A 27,353-nucleotide genomic window follows, 5' to 3' on the forward strand; every position below is an offset into this window, starting at 1 on the left:
TAGTTGTGTCATAAATTGGCAGGCAGTTTGCATGCTAAATCACATGGCAGACATTATAAACCTGAATTACGTTTTTGTAGTTTTGTTTTTATATATAGAGGACACATATTTTTTTTCAAGTAGCGGTGCTTAAGATCTTACTGTATGCATGTAAATACACCAACTCAAAATAAGACAGTATCAAAATACAGCCACCATCAAAACCTCAGATTACAGGGATTACAGGGATCATATAGAATCTATGCAGGGTTGGGGAGTAACGGATTACATGTAATCCGGATTACATGTAATCCGTTACATGTAAGGGATTACAAAAACCGGTAACTGTAATCCGTTACGTTACATTACAAGCAAAAATATTGTAATCCAATTACAGATACTTTTGAAAAACTAGATGATTACTTCAAGGATTACTTTTAAATTCAGAAAGCATGTTTGCGAAAAAAATCTTTGACACTTCTCTGTTTTCTCAATGACATTCAAATCAGCATTGAAAAAAGGTGCACATTTTAATTTGGTCCACCTGAGCGAGTCTGACCATAAATCAGAGACCACTATGATGACACACCAAATGTGTTCGATGGATCGAGGGAAAAGAGCAGAACTACAGTCCAAGCTATGTATTCCAATGGTGCGACTGCTGTCGGCATCCAAAGATTATTCAATTTGAATAAACGCTTGGCGGTAAGGATGACAGCAGTGGTGTAGTCTTATTATTGACATATACGTAGCGCATTGATGTGAATCACACTGCTGCTCTCTCATTTAGCTATTTGCGCCTTACGGTTTGTGGTTGTTGTGGATGGCTGTTCACAAATCTATATGTGTATTTGAACACAATAATGGTTGAATTCAAGAAGTTTAAGCTGCCTATCAATCATTGTTTTTGAAACCAGTGGACAGCCTTTGAAAAATGCGCTCTTGCAACAGCTGCATTTATGCGGATCCCAGACTATGGAATAAAAGTAGGGCTTTTATTGCTGAATCTAATTCATGCTAATAAAGCAAATACATCCATAGACCTACTGGAGACATGCTCAAACTCACACACTTTTGATAGACTTAAAGAGGCAATCTGTAGTTGCTACATCCATTTTTGGAATTATAAATGATATATATTAGTGTAAAAATATAATTTCATCGTATTATTGTAGTCGAAAGCGATTGGTTAGAAGAAGCCTACATAACCAACCTATAAAGTGAAATTTAACATCCATGTATGGCCAGCTATGTAAACGTTTTTTATTTAAATCCTGCAATAGATGTCGTTCAATTGGTAATATACATTTTTGTCTTCTTCTAACGCCTCTTAAGGGCAAAGTAATCTAAAAGTAACTAAATGTAATCAAATAACGTTACTGAGTTTGGGTAATCCAAAAGTTACGTTACTGATTACAATTTTGGACAGGTAACTAGTAACTGTAACAGATTACATTTAGAAAGTAACCTACCCAACCAAGAATCTATGTTTATTTTAATGTGAAATACTGTATACTAATATAATAAAAAGCTGTGTGTCCTTCTATAACCTTGTAATAACATCTTGATAGGTAACAACAACCCCACTAAATGATACAATGTAAACCATTACTATACATACAGGAATTACATACTACCATAGAGACAATCCCAAAACCATCACAAACTGTAATAGCCTTTTATCCTATGGTATTTTACCTGGTCTAGAGGTCCATAGGGAGATGTTTGGTGTGACAGGGGCAGTAGGTCCCATAGTCAAAGCACTCGAGTAAAAAAAAACAGGAAAACTGTTTAAATCCAAAACTCACATTCCTGTGGAAAAGCTGCTTTGTTTTCTGTGTCATTCATAATATTCAGCCATAAGTAGACAATATGTGACCAACTGGGTCATGAACACAAAGTCAAATGTATTTGCTTTGTTGATAATCTCCAGTCCAACTAGACTTTAAAAAAATGTGTCATTCACATCCAACATGGTGAATACCCAAATCGTAACCCAATTTCACAACCTTTTACCCAATGCATCAGGTTATTTTCCATATTTTTCTTTGTTTTGATATTCCCAAGTAGAGGAGTTGTAGATGGTTTGTAGATGTTCAATAACTGTCAACAACATTTCAACTAACTATCCACTAACCCTAGACCTAAACTTAACCCTTTCCCTAACCCTTATTCTTAACCTAACCATAACCGTAGCAAGCAGTTGCTTATCAACAGATATTTTGTTGATAGTATGACCATCTGTAGAGCATCTATACTGGATTATCCAGATAAAGTGTGACTCCATTATTTCCTTTGTTCTATCTTTAAGAAGGAAACAAGCAACACAGTGCCAGACGTGTCTAATATTGATCTATGAAAGAGTTGGTTATTCTATAAGCCAATGGTAAAATGGTTGATAGCCTTGCATTATTCAATACACCAAACAATCACTTGCATGAATTCTCCAACTGGAGTTGTGCTACCCAGTTCCGTGCTATTGGCTTCATCCGATAATGGCCCCCTATTCCTACATAGAAGCCCATTGGGCTCTGGGCAAAAGTAGTCCACCAAATAGGGAATAGGGGGCCATTTGGGATGCATTAATTGTCTCAGGCCTGTGGTCCTCGAACCGTGGAGAAGCATGATGTTCTGGGCAGCTCTCCCTGTACTGGCTGGACACCAATCCATCACAAGACCATTACCCAGATCTGTGTCTGTCTGTCTGTGAAGAGGCCTGACAGTCCATCTGATACTACTTGGCTAGGATATTGGCTAGTCTCAGGATCAACCCAAAGACTGTGTGTCTATGTTCTAATGGCACCGTATTCCTTACGGGCCCTGGTAGAAAGTAGTGCACTATACAGGGGATATGGTGCCATTTAGGATGCAGCTGTGTATCTCAGGATAGACAACACAAGCATGTTGACAGATGTGATCTGGTCTGGGACCATGTCTTACTGTGTTGAGGCCAGCCAAGAGACAGAGCGTTGTAGTGGGTATACACACACCCTGCTTCCGACTGGCCAGACTTGTTAATAGGCACCTGTCCATGATAGAGTGTGCCTGGTTGCATCAGATCTTATGGAGCCAATAGAGAATAGACAATATAGACCAGACAAGACCTAAAAAGTAGCATTCTGTCAGAGGACGTTTCCCTTGCTCATCCGGAGACTGTGGCTATGCGTTTGGGAGGAGTGGGGCTGGAGGTAGGATGTAGGGGCATATGGAGTTGGGCTGGAGTGAGGCTGGGGGTATAAGTTGGGCTGGAGTGAGGCCGGGGTAGGGGGTATAAGTTGGGCTGGAGTAAGGCCGGGGTAGGGGGTATAAGTTGGGCTGGAGTGAGGCCGGGGTAGGGGGTATAAGTTGGGCTGGAGTGAGGCTAGGGGTAGGGGGTATAAGTTGGGCTGGAGTGAGGCTGGGGGTAGGGGGTATGAGTTGGGCTGTAGTGAGGCTGGGGTAGGGGGTATAAGTTGGGCTGGAGTGAGGCTGGGGGTAGGGGGTATGAGTTGGGCTGGAGTGAGGCTGGGGTAGGGGGTATAAGTTGGGCTGGAGTGAGGCCGGGGTAGGGGGTATAAGTTGGGCTGGAGTGAGGCCGGGGTAGGGGGTATAAGTTGGGCTGGAGTGAGGCTGGGGGTAGGGGGTATGTAACCTGCCTGTGCCCTTCCTGTGAGGTCATGTGAGCAGCCGGCCAACTGGATCAGATGAAAGGTCTCAGTGGGGGGTGTCAGGTGAGAAGCAGCACTATCTGACAGCTCTCTCTCTCTTTCTCCCTCTCTGTCTCTCTCTCTTTCTCCCTCTCTGTCTCTCTGTCTCTCTCTCTTTCTCCCTCTGTCTCTCTCTCTCTTTCTCCCTCCCTCTCTGTCTCTCTCTCTCTCTCTCTTTCTCCCTCTCTGTCTCTCTCTCTATCTCTCTCTTTCTCCCTCTCTCTCTTTCTCCCTCTGTCTCTCTCTGTCTCTCTCTCTTCCTTTCATTCACTCGCTCTCTCTTTCTCTCTCTCACTCACTAGCTCTCTCCCCCCTCTCTCTCTCTGTCTCTCTCTCTCTCTGTCTCTCTCCCTTGCTCTCTCGATGTCTCTGTCTCTCTCTTTCTACCTCTCCCTCAGTCAGCTATAATTGACCAGCCCAGTAGGATTTCTGGAACTCTCCTGAAAAGAGAAAAGTCAGATATTTCTGGAGAATATGATTCAGTCTGTCAGGGTTTTACATGGAGAAGAAGAGTGAAAATGAATCAATGACATGCATTGCTCATGCATGATGTGATGCTTAAATCCACAGAAAATATGTAATAATATAATAAAGTGAGGTGGCAACCGGTGGGTTGCTTGTATCAAATCCTGTGGCAGCCCCCCACACCTCTCCAAAAAAACGGTATATGTAAGTGTATATACATGTGTGTCTTTCTGAGGGGTTGGGTTAATAAAGTGATCTCAATCTTCAAATATGACTTTGTTTGCTCTAATAAACTAATATTGTCTCCTATGTGAACACAACCAACACTAACTGCAGCAGGTGACCAGAGCAGAACAATATTCTATGTGGGACAGGGCAGACAGTCCACAAGACACTGTCCAACACTGAGAATTGCTCACATGCCTAAATCTCTCTCACCCCAATTGCATTCCGTTAATTCCCGGGACATTTCCAGAAAGTCGAAGCCGTTTTTTTTATCTTACTATTTATTTAAAAAAATATATATACGTGGACGAGCGCTCAGGGAAGAATTCACATCAGCTTTGCAAAACTGATGGGTGGATCCCAATGAGAATTTCTAGCCCCGTGATTTGCTAATCGGGGGCTTTTCCCCTTGTCATTTCGCTGTAACCGTGGGTTTGGTTTGTGGTGCTTGCCCAGCCCTCCTGTCGGTGTCGCTCCTAGGGTATCAAGTGCTCTCTGGGAGTTTTGATTAAAGCCCAAATACCTTCAGTCAGAAGGCTGGGCACTGGAAAAGAAGACCGTATAGGGGCCTGGAGTGGCTGAGAGAAGAGGCTAAACACTTACTTATGGCTGTTTAGTGTAATTATCCATCACATTTGGGATTGTGGAAGGGAAGTCTTTTAAAATCAGTTGAAGTCGCCCAAGTTTTGTTCACTTTTGTGGGCGCCAACCATGGAGATGCAAAGGTGGTCCACAAGGTGGAAAACGAAAAGGTGGATTATGGATTCCACTGTAACCGCATTCATCACTTTAACCCTGGTTCTTCAGGCTACACATGTCAGAGCAGGTAAGAATACTTTTTAGGATCCAAAAAAATGTGTGTAAAAGTACTAGAGACTAGGGACTGTCATTCAACCGCGGCAGAAAACTTGGGTCTGTTCGGGAAAACATGATGGAGAGATCAGGGAAGACAAAAGGGTCGGGTTTTGGCAACTGTATTTTCAATGAGCAACGCAACTAGATGTGAGAGGAAAGGTAGGAACGAGATATATGATTCCTATATGATTCAGTCAAGCGGTCTGTGAATGTATAGCTACCAATTAACTCAAGGCAACTTACAATTGCACCAAAGTGCCCCTCGTCACAAAGTAAAGCGAATCACATATTTTATTGAAAATTTAAGTTCAAAGATATATACCCAAATATACGTTGCATACTATTGACATTGGTTCCAAATAGATGTAGGTATCACTATGTCAAGTGTTTCAAAGGGTTATGACGATTTTTGTTTATTTTACATTTATTGAAATGCATTGTACCCTCTACTTATTTTTCCACAACATTTTTATGCATGATTAAATAGCCTTTTATATCCACCATAAAGTTTAAACAGTTACCTCAATTATGCACAATGTTTATTTGGTGCACATGCTTTTCTTTCCTGGTAACTTTACTTCGCTTAGTTTCGTTGTGAAGGAGCCGTTAAAGAATTTGTCTAGCACCCCATTTAGAGACAGCTTTAGAGATTTATGCTGAAAAAAACCTCGTTCGAATTAGTGGTCCGTTAGGTGTGTGTGGAATTCCGCACGGCTTGAGATTGCAGCCTCACAGTTTGTTAAATAATTATGCAGCCAGAGGAGAGGTGTCTGTCAATTTTATTCATGGCTCCGGGGCACGGGACATTTCAAGACCTGAGTCCGGAGTAGGCTATCCGAATCTCTCTAAAGGACCCGGTATCATTTAATATAGTCCTTATTAGTTATTGTCAGTGGTCACATTGCTGTTTTATAATACATTAAAACAGTAATGGTCCATTTAGATCCGTTATACTGCGCACATTATAGCCTAGGTATTGAATTCTATTTCATCTGGGCCCATTTTTTCAACAATTATCTATGTGGATTTCGCTTATCATATAGGATTAAATGTAGAAAGAGTTAATAGAATGGATGAATCATTGACTTGAATGGGGACCCCCATTCTATTCATTATATTTCGATACATTTAATCCTACCTGATAGGCGAAATCCAGATTCGTAACTTTTGAAAAACTGGGCCCTGATTGCCATACATTTTACCAGACACTCCTCGACTTACAGGAGCAATTAGGGTTAAGTGCCTTGCTCAAGAGCACATCAACAGATTTTTCACCTAGTTGGCTTGGGGATTCAAACCAGCAATCTTTTGGTTACTGGCCCAACCGCTACGCTACCTGCCTCTCTTGTCCCCCTGTAGCCTAGACAATGCATCTATTTCTGAAAGTGTGGTCATTGCAAGCTGGAATCAATTTTTAACAATGAAATTATATTAAATATTGGCATGGATTGATCAGTGACATTGGGGAGTTAGTTGTGCAGTGTGGCAGACCCTTCAGACTTATCCACTGGGGAAGGGTGCGTCAAGGCTACATTTTCATTAGTAATAAGGAGATTGTTCATTATTTAACTAGACTTTATTTATTCGCATTTTTACCTGGCACTGCAAATTTCCTGGTATTATTTCGGGTCATGGTGTATGGCGGCCCAGGAGCGGACTGGCCAACTGGTATTTCAAATACCAGATGGGCTGGTCCATTTTTAGTCTAGTGGGCCGGCCTGTCTAACTTCAGATTTTTGCGCAGAATTATCATTATCTGGCTAATAATGGGAGCCTCGAGGAAAAAAATGGGCTGTTGTGTTAGAAATGCCTGAGCCCATTTTTGGTCCCAGTCTGCCCCTGTACTGTCCATCCGTGGACATTTCTGATAGATTCTGAGTGGTCAAGCAGCACATCACTGACTTGCCAAAAGGAGGACCCTTTCTCCACACTGCCCTAGTCCGCACTGAAGACCAGCAAGAGACTGGAGGGGCTTGTGCAACTTCGTGCCCAACTTTCCCCCCTGAATTTTGCACTTGCATGTTTGGTTTGGGGAGACAAGGCCGTGTTGTCTGAGTTCGGGGCGGTGCACACTCCCTCCATGGTGGGAATGTTTCCAGTCTAAGTGCTGTGCAGTTATTTGATGATGGTTCTCGTTGCACTTCCCTATTATTTTAGAGGCTTCAAAGGGCCGACCAATAGTATATAGGCCAGCAGCATACAGTCCAGTCTTACTCCCATAATGGGGGGTGAGTGAGTCACTGACTCTAGGTCTTCAACATCATAGACCTTCATAATTAAACTACTTCTCTAGGATACATGCGTCTTTCTTTTACTTAGGCTACACACTTTATTATAGTGTTATGCTATTGTAGATATTTCATTAAGAAAGATTTATCAGACTGAATCGAAACCGTTGATGACATTGGTCTTTTTCATTCTTATGGCTCTTCTTACTTGCATTCTGATGATTGTACTTCTAGGAACAGTCGATGTATTATATTTGTTCATGTATATGCGTCGCCCCTATTCAGTCTTTCAATATTTGCTAATGGCCGTCCAGAGCAGAACAAGGCCTACACAGAACTTGTCATTGTTAAAACCCATATAAGTCACTATTTACTATTCACTTCCATCATTTTTTCTGTCCTATAGCCTACTGCATATACAGTATGTTTTTTATGTCTTTGTGAGTTTCTCTGCTGGTGTTTATGGAGCATTAGGCTGTTTCTGAAGGGTGCCTTCCCTGAGCTAGCAGTGTACAGACACGTTTTCACAGCCCCTGGGGCATGGGCTCCTCTCCGGTGCATTCCTGCCGACAAACAGAACCCTCAAAACCCACTCTACTCTACTCTACTCTACTCTACTCTACTCTACTCTACTCTACTCTACCCTACTCTACTCTACTCTACTCTACTCTACTCTACTCTACTCTACTCTACTCTACTCTACCCTACCCTACTCTACTCTACTCTACTCTACTCTACTCTACTCTACTCTACTCTACTCTACCCTACTCTACTCTACTCTACCCTACTCTACTCTACTCTACTCTACTCTACTCTACTCTACCCTACCCTACTCTACTCTACTCTACTCTACTCTACTCTACTCTACTCTACTCTACCCTACTCTACTCTACTCTACTCTACTCTACTCTACTCTACCCTACTCTACTCTACTCTACTCTACCCTACTCTACTCTACTCTACTCTACTCTACCCTACTCTACTCTACTCTACTCTACTCTACTCTACTCTACTCTACTCTACTCTACCCTGATCTCTGCGCTCGGAAACACATCTCTCTCTCTCTCTCTCTCTCTCTCTCTCTCTCTCTCTCTCTTTCTCTCTCTCTCTCTCTCTCTCTCTCTCTCTCTCTCTCTCTCTCTCTCTCTCTCTCTCTCTCTCTCTCTCTCTCTGTCTCTCTCTGTCTCTCTCTCTCTCTCTCTCTCTCTCTCTCTCTCTCTCTCTCTCTCTCTGAAGGGTAAGGAAACATGGACAATCAGGTCTAAAGTGAAGGGGACTTTTGTTCTATTTGTTGTAGGTATTTTCAAGCCGACTGTCTCATCCATGACTAGATTGATTTACATTGGCCTGTTGGGGATATTGATGGGGGTTATTTATGTCGGTCATCATGATCACTCCCCCTTTACCTCATGATGGTGATTCTGATTTTACATGATTACATGTTGTTTGGACTGTATAAGCCATGCCTTGTAATTTGGCAATATATTTAGACTTTTTACTTGTTGGGGTATTTTTGAAGTAGAAGTCCGCAAGGTGATATTCAGCTTTGATATTTTATGCAGTGGAATTAAAAGAGTTAAAGAGAGCAGAACAAACACACACTTTGAAACGTGGATTGTTTTCAGTGAATTTTCCTTGGTATGACACACCAGCATAAAGCAGTGTTGTTTGAGCCTGGAGTGTGGAAGTCCAATAGGGGAGAGAGTAGGGGTAGAGGGAGAGAGGGAGAGCGAGAGAGGAGAGGGAGAGCGAGAGAGTAGGGGTAGAGTGAGAGAGGGAGGGAGAGCGAGAGAGTAGGGGTAGAGTGAGAGGGGTAGAGGGAGAGATATTCTGTCTGAATACATCATTTGAGTCTCAGGGAGCAGCAGGTGAAAAGGTATTCTCTTTTTACCGGCCAATTTCACCTCCCTAGCCAAAAACAACAAAGTCTGGAACATAATATATCCTTCTTACATGCTCCTCATATCTGACTGATGGTCTGGCATGTTTTGTGATGAGAAAAGAGCCGAAGAGCAAATTTTTTGGCCTCTGTTCCCAGAACTATGTTTTAGTGTTTGTAGCACTGCCAGAAACACGCTGTTGTCTCGTCTATACATCTGCATGAATATCCATATGTGTTAACTTGACAAGTGAGGTAACATAAAAACCTGCAACCCATGTATATTTTAGGCTAATGTTGCCTAGCTCTTCTTCCCCCCAACCTCATCAATTAGCACACCGTAGGTCTCACAGGAGGTTGGTGGCACCTTAATTGGGGAGGACGGGTCGTGGTAATGGCTGGAGCGGAATAGCTGCAATAGTATCAAATACATTCCATTCCATTTGCTCCGTTCCAGACATTATTATGAGCCATCCTCTCCTCAGCAGCCTCCACTGGTAGATCTTTTTGAACAGCCAATAACTGAGCAACAGTGGAGGCCCCTGTATGTGGATACTATGAGTTGGCCCTTTTCCCCTTCGGATTATGTAGGGCCCCTTTCCTTCCCGTGCCACCTAGGGATTTGGACTGGGAGATATGTGTCCTTATTTGCACAGCGGCCATGAGCAAACTCACACCAGCTCATCAGATGGGTGGTTTCAGAGACTTCACACACTCATTTGGTGTTTTAATGGATTCGGGTATATTGACGTTTTTTTGGCACCTGGGTGAGGGGGTCGCCCATTGGCCAAATGACCACCCATCTGGAATATATGAGGCCTTGAGACAGTTAGAGCTGACTGAGAGAGAAAGAGAGAGAGAGGTGCTCTCTTGGAATAAAACTCACTCACAAAGAGCTCTTCAGTTCAGTTAGAAAAGCCCTGTATCTTCCTGGGTACCGTTCACGGTATACAAAATGACCACGTGGTCTTGGAGATGATATCCCTATCACCTTCTCTCTCAGAGTAACATTATATTCTTCTGAGATTCTTTTCAACTTTGTCTATAGTTTTTTGTTCCATTTTGAGTCCATTTTGAGTAGCTAAGTCTGTCTCTGTCTTTCCCCCTGGGTGAGAGATTCATTCAGTCATATATAGGGGCTATAGCCTTGGTGTGATGGAGGGGGAGTCAGGGTATGGTTGGTTCAATGGGCAGGCAGACTGGTCAACACAAAGAAGGTTTCCTTTGGGACACAGAATAATAGATGTGACAGACCTTTGCTTTTGAGAGATTTAAGGGGGTCATGAGTGTGTTCTCAGCCTGGGGAATGTGCTGCTGGTGTATATATATGTGTGTGTGTGTGTGTGTGTGTGTGTGTGTGTGTGTGTGTGTGTGTGTGTGTGTGTGTGTGTGTGTGTGTGTGTGTGTGTGTGTATGTGTGTGTGTGTGTGTGTGTGTGTGTGTGTGTGCGTGCGTGCGTGCGTGCGCGTGTGTGTGTGTGTGTGTGTGTGTGGTACTCTGCCTCTGCAGACTCTCTCAGACATCATTTATTTTTCTTGTCTTTTTCAACCCAGGCCTCAAAGCATAGATGAAGGAGAGTGGTTGCTGTTTAATTTAATGCTAGACTTTTTGGAGAAGTAGTTTTTGGTGATGTATGAAAATAGCTTTTTCCTGAGTCTATTCTGAGACACATGTTTTAATCGCGGTAGCTATCTGTCCTATATGAGACAAGAGACCCAGATATGAACCTCCTATGGGTGGGTGCACTAATCATTTAGCATGAAAATGGGAAAGATACAGGTATGACCTATGACCTATGGCAGCTTCTCCCTGACACCTGTCAGTCATTCATTAAGCACTGATAATAAAGGTTAAATATACTTAATACATTGATTTCAGTTCAAGCTTTAAAGCCTGGTGAAAGTTGCAGGACTGAAACTTTGCTGAATCATTGTTTTGTTTTTGAATACAGTAAATCTCCGGCCTCTCCTTTTCTTTAATCAGTGACACTCACACTTTCCTTTTCTTTAATCAGTGACACTCACACTTTCCTTTTCTTTAATCAGTGACACTCACACACCCCGACTAAAAACACACTGATTAGATTGTCACTAATGGTGATGTTGATGACCCAATGAGATAAATGCAGAAACATCATCTCATGCTGTGAAATATATAACACGATAACAGTCATAGTGAATATATTAAAGCAGGTCATGCATTTAGTTTGAGGTGGGAAACCAACACATTATGGACTCAGTTAGAACAGCTAGTTTTGGCTCAGTACTTATGTATATACTGTATGTACTGTATATATCATCTAGTTAGTACAGAAGACATCCTTTTATGCAATGGAAATTGCTTCGTGTTGAAACAGGGACATGATTCTCCACATCCTCCATTGAGCAGTATGAAGCATGTCATTATAGTTTGCTTGTCCCTGGTGGAGCTGGAATGTCTGCCTGAGTGTGTCCAGAGGAAAATATACATTTTTATAAGATCTCCTTGTATAAAGTAGCTAAAGAAACGTATGAATGATCTGATTGGCACGTGCCAAAGCAAACAGTGGTTTTAGACCAGCCACATAAGGCCTAGCTGATGCCTTTAGACAGCAAGGGCTGGTTCTGCACCGTGTAAAAACAGATTAAGGTTCAAGCCCCTTAACAATCCGGTAGTGTATTGCCTGTGTAATGTGTATATTATTCTATAGCACAGTCTGAAACAAGTCTCAGTTTCAATTCCTCACTCATGATTTTGAGTCTAGGCAGATTTTTTGTTCTCTCTTAGCAGTCTACTGTTTTCTATGCTATACCAACACTCAATTTTGAACTCTTGGGAATAACGTGCTACCTCCCAGTCTCCCAGCCCTATCATGGAGCTGATGTTAACACTGAGACAGTGTTTTGATTAACAGTATGATCACCACCCCAGCTTTCCCATGGGTCAGTCTCACTGGGGTGTCGGATCAAACATAGGTTCCTTTATGAAAAGAGCATCAGAATGGAGGGTATGGGAAACCCAGAGTGTAGCCTCTGACTGTGACCCTTATCAAAGTATACCTACATCCACAACATTGTGTTATAAGATTGGCCGGGTGTGGGAGCATTGTTTATTATGCTGCTAGTGGTCATTCTGCTTTGGGATGGAGATACTTCCTGTCACATGGTCCCGTACAGTGTTAGCTGGGCCTGCAGATCACACAAATGTGTCACAATGGGCTCCTATTTTTTTTCTGGGGGGGGGGGGGGCAGTATTACCAGTGTGTAGCCCACTGGACACACACTGGTTGAATCAACGTTTTTTCCCACATAATGTCAACAAAATTACGTTGAACCAACGTGGAATAAACGTTGAATTGACATCTGTGCCCAGTGGGTGATTTCTTCTATGGTTTATGCTGCATCTGACATATTGTCCAATGCTTCTGTCTATGTTCAATTATTTGATTTATTTCCTCGTTAGGTTATCACCAGAATGGGATATTCAGTAGATAGATATGGTGTCTTAATTAAAGAGTGAGCTATTCTGTAGCACTTTATTTGATGAGTCACCTTACACATGGTTCGTTGGATTGAAATGTGCTTTCTATTGAAGGCTATAAGACCAGGTTCATGAATGAAACAGTAGTTTGGTATGACGTGACACATGCATTTTATGTAAATGCAATAGATTGTGGTTGCTTGACATTCTAACTGTTGAAACAGAGTGATGTGCCATCTAGATTCACGTGCCCTCTGAAGTTCTTCTCAGATTATATACCATGTTGTATCTGCTCTCTCTTTCCAACAGCTGAACCGGTGGACGTGCTAAAAGTATTAGAATTTCACAATACCCCCGAAGGAGTTCGGAAAACATCAGGATTTTGCACAAACCGAAGGGCGTCTAAGCCGGACACAGCCTACAGAGTTGGAAAACAGGCCCAGATCAGTGCCCCCACCAAGCAGTTATTCCCAGGTAAGACAAACCCGATCCCTCTATCCCCCCTGTCTCTCTCTGTAATGCCCCACATCCTGGCTGTGCAGAGCGGAGGGAGTGGTGTTTAAATGTGGCTTTTGTTGGTCCTGCCAAGGCTTTCGACAGGAGATGCCATCCCTGATCTGATTATTCGGCAGTGCTGTATTTCTACCTCAAGAGTGTTTGTAATACACCAACCCCAGAGAGAGAGAGAATCTGGCTGAGAGAACTAGCTCGGCTAACTACAGTACAATGCAGGTTCTTTTGCAGTCTGAAGCACAGTGGAGTTGGTGTACTGTACTTTGCCTGCCTCTGTTTGGTTATTAATAAGATTTAGAGACCATTGATCACATTTGTATGGCTCGACAGGGCTGGAATGAACGGTTTCAACAGTTGTATCTCACATGAAGCTGTATGCATTCAGTCAGGTAGCGAAGCTCCTACAAACAGATCAGCAAAAACATAGACCACTGAATGGATTTACTGACAAGGGAATACACATGTCACGCTTTCAGTGGTGCCTGTAAGACAGGGTTGTGTGGAATGAAGAATATGGACTCAATGGAAGACATGTAAAAAATTATAAACTATTATTATGAGTATACTTGATTATACTCCAGAGGTGTTTCAGCTGTTTTATGGGAGACAGTAAGATACTTTTTTTTACACATCTATGACTCATTCATCGATCTGTTGAGTTGAAGTAACTTTATGTCCTCATAAAGTTTTGTAGGATATTGTTATGACGTTTATTCCTCTTTGGCAAAACTTATGAAATCGCTAATGGATCATTTTTGTCTAATAAACTACGAAAAAAGTGTCAATAAATCTATTTTAATGTGCAGACATTGGTTGCCTTCCAATTTGGCTCTTCTGAAAGGAAAATGTTACTCTAAAGACCTGGGATTTTTCATATTCATTATCATTGTCCTCCGAAACTTATAGAATTGTCCACAAGCCTGGAAATGTACATTAATAAAGTAGTAGACGATTAGCTCATGTCTATTTGGATGCTTGAAGTATTGTAAACCTGGTGGTAGTCACATTAGAACAAATGAGACCTTACACTAAACAACATAAAAGCAATATGTATTTATAAGAAACTGTATACATTTATGTGAGAATGTAAAGGGTAACTGAATCCAAAAGTCCTCACCTGTGATTTCCTTTTTGTCGCAATCAATAAAGATCTTACGACTGACTCAGTTACATAGTGTGTTGCTGTGTATTTATAGCCTGATCTAACCTGCGTTCTGTCCATTGTGTAGGGGGTGTCTTACTGTATCTCTGTATTTCTAACCCAACCTGTGTGTTCTGTAGGGGGTGTGTTCCCTGAAGACTTCTCCATCCTGACCACCCTCAGGCCCAAGGCTGGCCTCCAGTCCTTCCTGCTGTCTGTTTACAGTGAGCAGGGCGTGCAGCAGCTGGGGGTGGAGGTGGGACGCTCACCCGTCTTCCTGTATGAGGACCAGAGTGGCAAGCCTGCTCCTGAGGACTACCCCCTGTTCCGCTCTCTCAACCTGGCCGACGGAAAGTAAGTCAAGCCTGACCTACCACTACTGCTGCTGGTTGGTCTCACAGAGACCAGGGAGAGGGAGGTAGTGGAGGGGAGGGGTGTTAGGGAGGAAGAGAGACCATCGCTGCTCACAGAGACTAGAGGGAAGGAGGGAGGGATGGATGTTGAAGAGGGACGGTAAAGGGGTGAAAACAGAGCTTAGTTAACCTGGTGCATGTCTCTCCACTCTGACTCTGTCCATACTCAAACCTGGTGCATGTCTCTCCACTCTGACTCTGTCCATACTCAAACCTGGTGCATGTCTCTCCACTCTGACTCTGTCCATACTCAAACCTGGTGCATGTCTCTCCACTCTGACTCTGTCCATACTCAAACCTGGTGCATGTCTCTCCACTCTGACTCTGTCCATACTCAAACCTGGTGCATGTCTCTCCACTCTGACTCTGTCCATACTCAAACCTGGTGCATATCTCTCCACTCTGACTCTGTCCATACTCAAACCTGGTGCATGTCTCTCCACTCTGACTCTGTCCATACTCAAACCTGGTGCATATCTCTCCACTCTGACTCTGTCCATACTCAAACCTGGTGCATGTCTCTCCACTCTGACTCTGTCCATACTCAAACCTGGTGCATGCTCAGAGTGCCTTGGTGTATGTGATTTGTCTTACTAGTCATCATTGGTTCTATGTTAACACTGCAAGACAAAATATTGTGGTATTTGAATGCCTTTCAGTCATGCTCAGCTTGATGTGACTAGTACTGCTGGGATGTTTGTCAGGGGGAGCGTGTAATGTATAAAGCCAAGGTACATCCACGGCCTGTATGATAATCCTAAACATACTTACTTGCTGCCATGTCCTCTGTATTCACTAAGAAGCAGAAAACTTCTTCACCTCATCTCACCACAGGTGCCCATCACAGGATTAGGTCTGATATGGTCTGTCCCAGGGGTTAGGGTTAGATCCTGGGCTGCAGCACGGGGGATATGAAGGGTTAGGGGGTCCTGGGTAGTAAAATAAGTACAAGGGGATACAAGGGTCAGAGACAGTGGATTAGTTGGGCGCGGAAACGACTACCATGGGAACTCTGACCACAGCCATGAGAGGAAAATGGAGGAGAGGTTGGAGGAGGGATGTTAGCCTTACATTATTAACCTCCTGGATTACCTCATCCAATCAGATTCCGTGCAGAGAGTCTCTTAGTTTCCGTCAGTGAATCCCTGATTATCCGCTCGGGGTTTGGAAATCCCGGAATTCTCCCTGAGAGCTGTAGCTTAGTGTACATGAGCCGGTGGCGAAACACGGGAGAACAAACAAACAGAGGAGACGCTGAGAAAACGCTCTGTTTTTTTATCTTAACAAATAGTTTTATTATGTCTCTCTGTGTTGTTTTCCTAAGCAGCCAAATGTTTTTTTTTTTTTATAGACTAGTTTGTTTTCCTGGGCTTGGAAGAAGCCGTAACCCGGTCAGTGGACATTTGTGGTCTAGATAGATATTAGAATGAGATCTTCCGCTTAAAATGTCATGTCATAGATACATCAAAGGTCCTTAGTTTCATGTGAGAAAATCTTGGTTTGGTTAGATTTTTGTAAAATGTTAACTCTAACACCACAGAGTAAGAGTAGAGACTATGCTGCCATTCTAACACCACAGAGTAAGAGTAGAGACTATGCTGCCATTCTAACACCACAGAGTAAGAGTAGAGACCATGCTGCCATTCTAACACCACAGAGTAAGAGTAGAGACCATGCTGCCATTCTAACACCACAGAGTAAAAGTAGAGACCACGCTGCCATTCTAACACCACAGAGTAAGAGTAGAGACCATGCTGCCATTCTAACACCACAGAGTAAGAGTAGAGACCATGCTGCCATTCTAACACCACAGAGTAAAAGTAGAGACCACGCTGCCATTCTAACACCACAGAGTAAGAGTAGAGACCATGCTGCCATTCTAACACCACAGAGTAAGAGTAGAGACCATGCTGCCATTCTAACACCACAGAGTAAGAGTAGAGACCATGCCGCCATTCTAACACCACAGAGTAAGAGTAGAGACCATGCTGCCATTCTAACACCACATAGTAAGAGTAGAGACCATGCCGCCATTCTAACACCACAGAGTAAGAGTAGAGACCATGCTGCCATTCTAACACCACATAGTAAGAGTAGAGACCATGCTGCCATTCTAACACCACATAGTAAGAGTAACCCCCATTTTGTGGAAGTTCTGCGGGGTGCTTTTGTCCACTGAGCAGTTTTGTGACCTACTGTCTGAAGAGCAATGTACTCTGTGCAGGATTTTAGCACTTAAGGACCTGGATGAAGTCCAACACAAGGCCTTTTCCAAATCACTGACTAGGCTGTAACTAATGCTGCCTATCTACCCGGCCAGCCCCCTTCAGTTAATGCATTGTTATAGAGATATACTTTAAATGCGTACTTAAACAGTGGCAAAATGATAGTATTGCTGTAGTGTCATTCAAAGGAAAGACATTCAAACATTTCCAAGGTATCAGCTGAAGCAACCGTCAGATGAGAAAGTGGATTTCCTTTATAATTATTGCCAAAATCAAACATGTACATAATGGCTGATTAACTAAATGCTTGGGTTGCTATCATAATGAGAGGTATACAGTAAAAGAGTTGTCATCCAAGGGCAGCCATATTGATCAGTATTGCTGACTGACTGGTTCTTGAAGCGCCTTGGCTTGGCTTTTGGTCAGTGGGATCTGATCAGTTCCGGCCCTCCTCCTCATCTCCTCCTCCTCCTGCTATCTCCTCCTCATCCTCTTCCTCCTTAGGACAATGTTTTGACTGTGCACCTTCTGTTCCCTCTTGCTCTTTCCTGACACACACTTTCCACAATGTTCAGCACGTCTGTCATGTTGAGTAACCCAGAAGGAGGATTAAGTTTGGAGTTTAATGAGTATAATCCCGTGTTAAACAGGGCCAGAGTGTGGGGGCAAAAATGTGCTCCGCTGCCTGGCCTGGCTGCATGGCCTGGCTGCATGGCCTGGGCTGGAATGTAATAGCCCAAGTGCTGCCGGTGGCAAACTGTCCTGAAGGGGGCTTGGGAGGTGTTGGGCTTACGCGTGACCACGCCAGTTAACCCTTTGTGTGTGTCTCAAATGGCACCCTTTTCCCTATATAGTGCACTACTTTAGACTATGGACCCTGGTAAATAGTAGTCCACTACAGCATATAGGGAATAGGGTTCCATTTGAGACACAACCATGGTCTGTCTGTTTGTGGAGGTTTTTGTTAGCCTGGCTAAACGCTACAAACGACTCCACTGTTTGACTTGGTGAGCGCAACGTTCAGGGTAGGTTTTTGCAGAAGTCTAATCTGAACATCTCTCACCACATATCTGGTTTCTGTTGCTCCCTCTAACAGGTGGCATCGTGTGGCCATCAGTGTGGAGAAGAAGACGGTCACCATCATCGTGGACTGTAAACAGAAGATCACCAAACCCCTCCTCAGGAGTGACCGTGCCTCTATTAACACCAACGGGATCACTGTGTTCGGAACCAGGATCCTTGACGAGGAAGTCTTTCAGGTAAACACATGATGTTGGATATAAGGCTCTACTGTACATTCTGATTGGTTGGTGTAACATGGGCCGTATTCATTACTGCACGCCGTAGCAAGCCACAACAAAATGTTTTGCAACAAAAATGTGAGTTTCTTATTAGACAAGTTCAGGTAGTCCCTCCTCATTTCAATCTGCTTTCTTCAATTTGATTTCTTGTGAATACGACCATGAAGGTGTATGTTACAGTGTACACTGGGCCATAATATATTTGAGAGAGATCTGGGAGATAATAAATTGGAACTAGTTTGTAGTACCAACTGTCTTTGTCCTTATTGACCCAAGCTTTGGAGACATACAGAATCATTGGTGTCGATGTATCATATAATCAGTTGTAGTTCATTGTTGTTGATATTTCATCACATAGCAAAATCAGAGAGGAAGATACTCTGCCTGTGTGTGTCTTGATTACTCTTTGAAAGGGTCTTGAAGGAGAGACAAGCATGCAGGAGGCTGCGTGATATACATTCATTATTGCACCAAGGGTGTTCATGTTTTAACTTTAAATAAAAAAGCATGCATTGAAAGTTGAATGTCTTTTAAATGATGCTGTGTCTTTAAAATCCAACCAACGTAACAATGACTAATGTTTGTAGCCCATTGATTTAGAATGCAAGAAACATTTCAAACATCATGTTTGATTGTACAGTACATCAAACAACTACAACCATTGACAGATGCTTAAACCTAAAACCATTGACAGTACAAAACGTGTCCATGATCAAACACTGTTGTTTCTTTATGACTTTGGAGGAATGGCGTCTGTACAGAATACATTGTACTAATCAGCCACAGCTTTCCTCTGTTATGTGTAGCTAGCTCTCCGCTCTTGCTGCTCTGCTGTGTGAGAAAGGAGCGTGGAGTGCTCACCTCCATGACCATGTGTGTGTCCCCCAAATGGCACCCTATTCCCTATGTAGTGCACTACTTTTCACCTGGGCCCTGGTCAAAAGAACAAAAGAAGTGCACAATATAGGGAATAGGGTGCCTTTTTGGTACACAATGTATTGTTACTCTCCTTTGATGTAACCTGGAGGAATGTGGTGGTAATTAGACCAGTCTGCTCAGTGTCTGTCTGCCTTATGTGGGCTCAGGAATACTGTACATTCAACACTGTTAGACACCTTACAAAGGACCAAGCCAGATATTTCTACTAGCAGAAGGGGACATTGGATGTCATTTAGCTTCATGATGATCATAATACAAAGGCCAGTTCCAGATGAACAGCGGTCTGTCTATGGCTTCAGTCATTAGACATACAACTAAATATACAAAAGTATGTGGACACCCCTTCAAATTAGTGGATTTGTCTATTTCAGCCACACCTGTTGCTGACAGGTGTATAAAATGGATTACACAGCCATGCAATCTCCTTAGACGAACATTGGCAGTAGAATGCCCTTACTGAAGAGCTCAGTGACTTTCAACGTGGCACCATCATAGGATGCCACCTTTCCAACAAGTCAGTTCGTCATATTTCTGCTCTGTTAGAGCTGCCCCGTTCAACTGTTAGTGTTGTTATTCTGCAATGGAAACGTCTGGGAGCAACAACGGCTAAGCAGCGAAGTGGTAGGCCACACAAGCTCACAGAATGGGACTGCTGAGTGTTGAAGTGTGTAGTGCATAAAAATCATCTGTCCTTGGTTGCAACACTCACTACAGAGTTCCAAACTGCCTCTGAAATCAACTTCAGCACAAGAACTGTTCGTCGGGAGCTTCATACAATGGGATTCCATGGCCGAGCAGCCGCACACAAGCCTAAGATCACCATGCGCAATGCGAAGCGTCGGCTGGAGTGATGTAAAGCTCGCCACCTCTGGAGCAGTGGAAACACATTCTCTCGAGTGATGAATCACGCTTCACCATTTGGCATTCCGACTGATTAATCTGGGTTTGGTGGATGCCAGGAGAATGCTACCTGCACCAATGCATAGTGCCAACTGTAACGTTTGGTGGAGGAGGAATAATGGTCTGGGGCTGTTTTCATGGTTCGGGCTAGTCCCCTTAGTTCCAGTGAAGAGAAATCTTAATGCTACAGTATATAATGACATTCTAGATGATTCTGTACTTCCAACTTTGTGGCAACAGTTTGAGGAAGGCCGTTTCCTGTTCCAATATGACAATGCCCCTGTGCACAAAGCAAGGTCCATACAGAAATGGTTTGTCGAGATCAGTGTGGAAGAACTTGACTGACCTGCACAGAGTCCTGACCTCAGCCCTATTGAACACCTTTGGGATAAATTGGAACGCCGACTGCAAGCCAGACCTAATCTCCCAACATCAGTGGCCGACCTCACTAATGCTCTTGTGGCTGAATGGAAGCAAGTCCCCACAGTAATGTTCCAACATCTAGTGGAAAGCCTTCCCAGGAGAGTGGAGGCTGTTATAGCATCAAAGGGGGAACCAACTCCATATTAATACCCTTGATTTTGGAATGAGATGTTCGACGAGCAGGTGTCCACATACTTTTGGTCATGTAGTGTAAGTAGCCTCGTATTAAACCTCTGGTAAGCTACTAGGCTACATTCTCATCTACATTGAAGGGTCTCCTATAGCTTGCAATTAAATATCTAACCCTAACCCTACTGTTTGACAGAGTGCAACTTCAGGGGTGATGGGTTCACTGAACACACAACACTGGACTGTAGGAATGTTTGGTTGTCTACTGCAGGTGCTTTTCATTTGGAGGGAACTTCAAATGGGCGCTGAAGCTGTGAGGGAAATGTTGTTGCTTAGTAAAGTGTAGTAAAGTGTTTTTAGTGGTTGAAAGAGGAGTGTTTTATGTTTTAGTTTGTTTGTTTTTGGCTAGAAAAGAGAAATCTGAGCATTATGTTGAGTTTACGTAACTTTCCTGAAAGAACTTCAATTGTGGAAGTTTTAGCGGTATGGCATGACATTGACTCACGCTAGTTAAGGTGATTATTGTTAGAATGTGTTAGTGTTTCTCTGACTTCATCACGTCTCCCTTTAGTGATGTGTGTGCTATCTCGGTCCGGGTCCCTGCAGTTCAGGCAGAGGTGGACGGTATTGGATCAGAGTGAGTTAGGATGTAAATAATGTCTGACAATGGGCTGATTGTCACGTGAGATAAATTGAAACACATGGTGTCTGGGGGGTAAAGGTCACCCCTGTGGTGTGAATGCAGAGGACAGGGCTGTGTTTGCCTGTGAGAGAGTGTGTTTGTTTATGGGGGGCTGGGTGGTTGGGGATTGACTCCTCATCATTCTCTGGCCCTGCCTGTGGCTGTGGGCTGATCGACTCTGCTGCTGGCTCTAACCATAACCCTAATAACCCTGACTGTGGGCTGACTGCTGCTGGCTCTAACCCTAACCTAACCCTGACTGTGGGCTGACTGCTGCTGGCTCTAACCCTAACCTAACCCTGACTGTGGGCTGACTGCTGCTGGCTCTAACCCTAACCCTAACCCTGACTGTGGGCTGACTGCTGCTGGCTCTAACCCTAACCTAACCCTGACTGTGGGCTGACTGCTGCTGGCTCTAACCCTAACCCTAACCCTAACCCTGACTGTGGGCTGACTGCTGCTGGCTCTAACCCTAACCCTAACCCTAACCCTAACCCTAACCCTAACCCTGACTGTGGGCTGACTGCTGCTGGCTCTAACCCTAACCATAACCCTAACCCTGACTGTGGGCTGACTGCTGCTGCTACTGGCTCTTGAAAGCCATTTCACATAGTGCCGTGTCATCACCCTGGTGATTTGGTGTGTGGTGCGGTGTGGAGGGAGCCTCAGTGGTCACGTTGTTGCATTGTGTGTTGAAATGTGGCTTGCTGTGTGATTATCTTAGTGTCGCCTTGTATATGAACTGTTTTTAGGTTGCTGATATTAACTTTGAGGGAGTAATAGCAAAGTGTGGTCATAGCACATTTGCTGTCCATTTTACATATGGTGTGAGTGTATCCCAGTTGCATTGCAATTCACACTAAACTATTCCATTTGTTTCATGTTTCATGTTGAAATCTTTCATTCCCCCAACATGAACAGTATTGAAAGTCCCTCTGCCTTTATTCTCCCTGTCAGTTTTGATGAGATGTATTAGCTGGCCCAGAAGCCGGCAGCTGTATGAAATATAGTGGTTCCGATCAAAAGCTGCACAGTGAAATGGCTCAGAATGAGACCCATAAGACCAAGGTAACAGAGTCTGGAACAGAACTTCTGTCTGTTCTCTATGCGTAGTAATCACCTAGCTTCACAGTGTTGCATTCTGGGATAGGTGCAGAGGAAATACCGGAGTATTCTGTGTGGGACTCCCAAATCCCAACTGTATGTGAAAGGAGGGTGAAAACTAAGAAACCAAAGCTAAAGTCATAATATTTTAAACCGGACCTTTTATAACCTATTATGCAAATGACACATTAAATGCACACACGTCGTTATGTCTCTAGCTCATACTTTGAACTTAGAATGTTCCTTGTAAATCGGATTAACTCTACAATATGCTGCTGTTAGCCTATGATACCTGCTTCACGGCGTCTGAAGGGTTCAGTTAGCCATACATGACTGAGTGGATGAATGAGAGCCTTTCATTGCCCCTTCAGACCTTCCTCACCCCATGTTCCCTTCTTCCCCACCTCCTCCCCTCCTTCCCTCCTTCTCCGTCCCCCCTACTGAGCCACCGCCATGAGACCCGTCTATTCATCCCGGGCTGACATTACCCGTCAGCGGCACAGACTTTAGCCCTGTATACCCCCCACCCCACCCCTCCCCTCCTCCTCATCCCTCTCCCCCTCCTCTCCCTACCCTCTCTCCTGTATCCTCTGTTCCTGACAGCCCAAAATTCCTCCCTGCTTAATGTGTCCCTGTAGGACGGTACGAAGGTGGCCCACTGACTGTTCTGTCCGCTGGTTGTTACTTTTCCTGGACTGTGAGAGTGGAGGTTGTAAGGGATGGGGAGGTTATGTGAGTTCACTGACAAGATTAGATGAAGGGGGCGAGGGTCTGAAAAACGGAAGTTTGGACGTGTTTCTGAGGTAAAGTCACGCCTAGGATAAGTGCTGTTGAAGTCAATTAACTGTCTGTTCGCTTCTCTGTCTTCACTTACACCTCATAAAATAAACCTCTCTCCTTTCCTCTTATCTCTAACAAGAGCTGTTTTTCATATCTAGCTGTCTTTATCTTCTGCTTCTGTTGACCTTATATAGCAATCTGCAACTGTTAGATAGATTCCTTTAAATAATTGGATTGTTTAATCAAACGTTTCCGGTGTGCACCCGTCTCTGGTCTGTTAAGAGTATGTGTTTTGGTGGGATTGTGTGGGTGGTGTGTAGTGGTTAACTGGGTCGGGTGTGTGTTTTGTTGCCCAGGGCAAGGGTACATCAAAGGTCACATGACAACTCCTTTTGTTTTGATCTGGCCTGTGTTGCTGATCCCATCTTGCTTCACTCTGTAATTAAACATGTACACTATGCAAATGTCAGAGAGAGAGAGAGAGAATCACAGAGCGAGAGAGACAGAGAGGGACCGAGGGAGAGAGTGTGTGAGGGAGAGAGAAAGAGAGAGAGAGTGAGCGAAATAGAGAGAGAGATTTGTCTGTGTTTTAAACAATGACAGAGAGCTACCTCACATATACATAAACAGGGAGGGAGTGCAAGGTGAGAGAGAGATGGAGAGCGAGAGAGCAGAGAGAGAGCGAGGGAGAGAGTGTGTGAGGGAGAGAGAAAGAGAGAGAGAGATTGAACGAGACAGACAGACAGAGAGACAGAGAGAGACAGAGACAGACAGAGTGAGAGACAGAGTGTGAGACAGAGAGATAGTGACAGAGACAAAGAGAGACAGACAGTGTCTGACAGACCAATCAACCTGCACGTGTACTCTACTGTATGCTTATTGTTATTGTTGAATGTATGGTTATTTTGACCCTTGGTTATTGTTGTTACTGTTGATAATTTTGATTCTCATTTTTATATTGTAAATATCCAAAATAAGCTTTGGCAATATGTACACTGTTGCGTCATGCCAATAAAGCAAATTGAATTGAATTGAATTGAATTGAGAGAGAGAGAGAGAGAGAGAGAGAGAAAGACGGTGAGCGAAATAGAGAGAGAGAGAGCGAAATAGAGAGAGAGAGAGAGAGAGAGAGAGATTTGTCTGTGTTTTAAACAATGACAGAGAGCTACCTCACATATACATAAACAGGGAGGGAGTGCAAGGTGAGAGAGAGATGGAGAGAGAGAGAGAGAGAGAGAGAGAGAGAGAGAGAGAGAGAGAGAGAGAGAGAGAGATAGAGAGAGAGAGAGAGAGAGAGAGAGAGAGAGAGAGAGAGAGAGAGAGAGAGAGAGAGAGAGAGAAAGAGAGAGAAAGAGAGAGAGAGAGAGGGAAGAGAGAGAGAGGATTTGTGTTTTAACAACAATGGCATAGAGCTAAACACTTAGTAACCAGGGAGCCTTACTTATCATATGTCATGTTGGCTTTTAACTTCCAGAACCCAACAGGCTATGAAATGTTATCCACTATTTAGCCTACTGTTTGAAACATGATTGGTTTCAGACTGGATGTTAGACATTCTTTACTATAGACACGCCCTTAGACTCAGTGATATTATGGTGGGTGTCTTTAGCGTAATGCCCTGCTTTTACCTTTGACCTCTTGACACATGATGTATTTATATCTTATGGTTCCCTGCGGTCACGACGAGGTCAAGTTGTAACTTGGATGGTTGTCTCTATTTAAGAATGGTGAACCACGTCATTGGTTTAGGGAAGCAGGTTCTTTAGACTAAGACAAAGTGAGACACCGTAGACAAGGTCTGGTTGTCATTCATAAATTCACACTAGTTTTCAGTGTCTGGTTTATGTACGTTTCTTTGCTGTCTCTTTAGCATCCTGATCTCTGCCCTTGAAATAGATCTCTCTCTTTCAGTTCAATTCAGTTCGAAGTGCTTTATTCTCTCTCTCCCTCTCTCTCAATCTCACTCACTCACTCACTTAGTCACTCACTCGCTCACTCACTCACTCACTCACTCACTCACTCACTCACTCACTCACTCACTCACTCACTCACTCACTCACTCACTCACTCACTCACTCACTCACTCACTTAGTCACTCACTCGCTCACTCACTCACTCACTCACTCACTCACTCACTCACTCACTCACTCACTCACTCACTCACTCACTCACTCACTCACTCACTCACTCACTCACTCACTCACTCACTCACTCACTCACTCACTCACTCACTCTCTCTTCTCTATTCTCTCTCCCTCTCTCCCCCCTCTCCATATATATATATTCAACTCCCACTCTGTCCCTTAATCCCTTAACCTCTTACTAATTCTTCCCTTGTTCACGTTACGAACACTTGTATTTGTCTCATTGTCTAAAAATGATAAATGTTTCTTACCCACTTACCAAACATATATTCTTGTAGACTTTAATTACTTCAATTGTATTAAGACAGTGCCAAATGCAACAAAGTGGAATTCATGTCACTGCAAGTTCTCTGATCTCTTGTACTGTACCTGTGAGAAATAGCAGTCATACAGTCCTTTCTTGATCCCGTGTCTCTGGCCCAGTCTGGGCCTTGGCTGTCTCCGTCTCTGGTCCTGTGTCTGTCTGGCCCAGTCTGGGCCTTGGCTGTCTCCGTCTCTGGTCCTGTGTCTGTCTGGCCCAGTCTGGGCCTTGGCTGTCTCCGTCGCTGGTCCTGTGTCTGTCTGTCCCCAGTCTGGGCCTTGGCTGTCTCCGTCTCTGGTCCTGTGTCTGTCTGGCCCAGTCTGGGCCTTGGCTGTCTCCGTCGCTGGTCCTGTGTCTGTCTGTCCCCAGTCTGGGCCTTGGCTGTCTCCGTCTCTGGTCCTGTGTCTGTCTGGCCCAGTCTGGGCCTTGGCTGTCTCCATCTCTGGTCCTGTGTCTGTCTGGTCCTGTGTCTGTCTGGCCCCAGTCTGGGCCTTGGCTGTCTCCGTCTCTGGTCCTGTGTCTGTCTGGCCCAGTCTGGGCCTTGGCTATCTCCGTCGCTGGTCCTGTGTCTGTCTGTCCCCAGTCTGGGCCTTGGCTGTCTCCGTCTTTGTCCTGTGTCTGTCTGGCCCAGTCTGGGCCTTGGCTGTCTCCGTCTCTGGTCCTGTGTCTGTCTGGTCCTGTGTCTGTCTGACCCCAGTCTGGCCCAGGACTTGGTGTTTCAGCGTCTCTGGTCCCTGTTTGTGTACAGACGACCATCTCTCAGGCATATCCTAATGAAAGCTGACTATAGGCAGGGTTCAGCCACTCTCTTTTGGTGTGTGGGTGACAAATGAGGTAATACATGTCAATTTAACTCAGACCACAGCTTGATCTCAGCTTGGTCTCTCCTGTGTTCTCCTCACCCCTTCCTCACCCCTCCACCCCTTCACCCCTTCACACCTCCACCCCTCCCTCACCCCTTCACCTATCCACCCCTCCCTCCCTCCCTCCCTCCCTCCCTCCCTCCCTCCCTCCCTCCCTCCCTCCCTCCCTCCCTCCCTCCCTCCCTCACCACTCCACCCCCTCCCTCACCCCTCCACCCCTCCCTCACCCCTTCACCTATCCAACCCTCCCTCACCTATCCACCCCTCCCTCATCCATCCCGCCACCCCTCCACCCCTTCACCTATCCACCCCTCCTTCATCCCTCCACCCCTCCCTAATCCCTCTACCCCTCCCTCATCCCTCCACCACTTCACCCCTACACATATCCAACCCTCCCTCACCCCTCCCTCACCCTTTCACCTATCCACCCCTCCCTCATCCCTCCATCCCGCCACCCCTCCATCCCTCCATTCCTCCTTCAGTCCTCCAGACTCCTTGGCACAAGGATTGTGTGAAATAGGTGGCCTGTGATCACAGGTGATCAACTTAAACGTGGCTTATAAAAATATATGCTTTGGTTCTGGCATGGTATTTTCATTGGTTTAGGCAGTAGGTGCTTTGGAGATATGTGGTCCATTAGGTGGTCTGTTTTGGTTTTGATTTACAGTATGTATGTATTTTGATTAAATTCCAACCTGGTCTACAGTGAGATTTTTGGG

General features: G+C 44.3%; 1 protein-coding gene across 1 annotated transcript in view; it reads left to right on the forward strand.

Annotated features, from left to right (window-relative positions):
* Positions 1–5,066: 5,066 nt before the first annotated feature.
* Positions 5,067–27,353, forward strand: part of col11a1a (collagen, type XI, alpha 1a) — an 88,761-nt gene continuing 66,474 nt past the window's right edge. Inside the window, exons 1-4 of the mRNA XM_038972671.1 lie at positions 5,067–5,181; positions 13,086–13,250; positions 14,571–14,784; positions 18,165–18,327. Coding sequence (XP_038828599.1) covers positions 5,067–5,181; positions 13,086–13,250; positions 14,571–14,784; positions 18,165–18,327 — 657 coding nt within the window. The remainder of the gene's footprint in view (positions 5,182–13,085; positions 13,251–14,570; positions 14,785–18,164; positions 18,328–27,353) is intronic.

This window comes from Salvelinus namaycush, chromosome 33 (assembly GCF_016432855.1).
Source record: "Salvelinus namaycush isolate Seneca chromosome 33, SaNama_1.0, whole genome shotgun sequence".
NCBI classification, from domain to species: domain Eukaryota; kingdom Metazoa; phylum Chordata; class Actinopteri; order Salmoniformes; family Salmonidae; genus Salvelinus; species Salvelinus namaycush.